Source organism: Nanorana parkeri, unplaced genomic scaffold (genome assembly GCF_000935625.1).
Source record: "Nanorana parkeri isolate BGI_ZX_2015 unplaced genomic scaffold, ASM93562v1 scaffold5778, whole genome shotgun sequence".
Classification (NCBI taxonomy): domain Eukaryota; kingdom Metazoa; phylum Chordata; class Amphibia; order Anura; family Dicroglossidae; genus Nanorana; species Nanorana parkeri.
The window spans coordinates 1,999-3,763 of NW_017312023.1; the positions used below are offsets into that span (position 1 = coordinate 1,999).

General features: G+C 51.6%; 1 protein-coding gene across 1 annotated transcript in view; it reads right to left on the reverse strand.

Annotated features, from left to right (window-relative positions):
- The window catches only part of LOC108804171 (tyrosine-protein kinase STYK1-like), a gene marked incomplete at both ends in the record, with an annotated part of 3,663 nt that extends 1,995 nt beyond the window's left edge, over positions 1 to 1,668 (reverse strand). Inside the window, 4 exons of the mRNA XM_018575929.1 lie at positions 21 to 221; positions 295 to 534; positions 930 to 1,052; positions 1,586 to 1,668. Coding sequence (XP_018431431.1) covers positions 21 to 221; positions 295 to 534; positions 930 to 1,052; positions 1,586 to 1,668 — 647 coding nt within the window. The remainder of the gene's footprint in view (positions 1 to 20; positions 222 to 294; positions 535 to 929; positions 1,053 to 1,585) is intronic.
- Positions 1,669 to 1,765: the final 97 nt, after the last annotated feature.

Genomic DNA, 1,765 nt, shown 5'->3' on the forward strand with positions numbered 1-1,765 from the left:
GGCCTCCCCCAGTATAGGACTTCTCGGGGTCCCGCTCACCTCATGTGACTCCCGCAGGAACACCAGCAGGTTCCCCCGTGTCATGGCCTCCATGATGAGACACACGGGCCTGGCCTCCGTCTGACACCACAACATCCGCACCAAGCTGTCGTGATTACAGACCTGGACGTAGAACCTCAGGAGGTCCATGAAGTCCTGAACCTCCCCGGGGGTGCACCTGTCTGGAGGAGAGATCAGAGAGATGAGCCGTCCAATCCCATCCCCCCCAGAACCACGCCCCCTCCCCCAACCTACCGGACAATTCCTTCAGCACCACGTCATGTCTGTCCTCCCCGACAAGGACCGCCCCACTGATGGGACCAAAGTGCCCCGGACACAGGACCACCCGATCCTCCATCCTCCAATCCCGCGGCACCTGCTTCTTCTCCAACACGGGGTCAGGGGCCCCAAGAGGGTCCTCATAAACCCCGCCCACATTCACTGCCCCCTGAGCATCCCGATCATCTGATGGGAACAGAAGATTGTACAACGTGACTGCACATGGTGACATCACAGGATATTATACATTGTATCCGACATCATATAATACACATTGTATCCGACATCATATAATACACATTGTATCCGACATCATATAATATACATTGTATCCGACATCATATAATACACATTGTATCCGACATCATATAATATACATTGTATCCGACATCATATAATATACATTGTATCCGACATCATATAATATACATTGTATCCGACATCATATAATATACATTGTATCCGACATCATATAATATACATTGTAATGATCCCGCCATGAATATCCTGGTCTGGGCACTTCCTGTTATAGGGTGACAACACTCCGTTCTGTCTCTGAATTGTCCTCCTGCGTTGTCACCCGCTCTCATATATCACACGTCTCTACGTACCTCCCGCCTCCTGTCCTTTCCTCCCCCGGAACACTTTCCACAGGATGATGATGACAGCCACCATAGTGGAGGCCGCCAGCAGTGCCGGGATGATGATGACTGATAACTGCAGGCCACTCCCACCTGGAACAGAGAATGGAGGATGAGGACTGGACACGCGTTTCATTTCGTCCAAAAGTACTATGACCCCAATGCTAGCTGAGAGTGTCAAATGGGCGGAGCGAGCTGTGACGTCATGGCTCCGCCCATCTGTTTATTGCATTTTGCGACGAGTTTTCGTCGGCGTGCGTCGTGATTGGACGACATCCATGGAGACATTTTTTTGTAATGAAAGTGTGATTTGTTTATTAACCCTTTAGTGACTGGGTGTGGGTACAAGTTCCCCTTACTCATTCTCAAGGGGGGGGGGGCAGCATCTGGGTTCCCCCTTAAAGGGAACCTGATAAAAAAAAGCCCCCCCTGCCCCCAGACAAACAGGGGGGTTGTGGGGGGTATATGGAGTCATATAAGAGGGCATTGGGAGGGTCAGGGACACCCTCCCAATGCCCTCTTATAAGACTCCACCCCCTCGTATGACTCCACCCCTCATCTGACTCCACCCCCTCCCCCACCGCATTGCTGAAAAGAACTCATAGATGAGATGTTGGGGATCTTACTGTACTGGAAATCCTCGGAGGAATTCATGGATGTCAGCGGTCCATCAGTCCCCGGCCGATCCCCGGCCACAGCAGGCGAGTCCCTGGGACAGACATAAGGACAATGGTCATTAGTACCGAGATAACAGGACAGAACAACGGGTCCCCATCACTACCCCATAGAAGACATGGATCTTACTG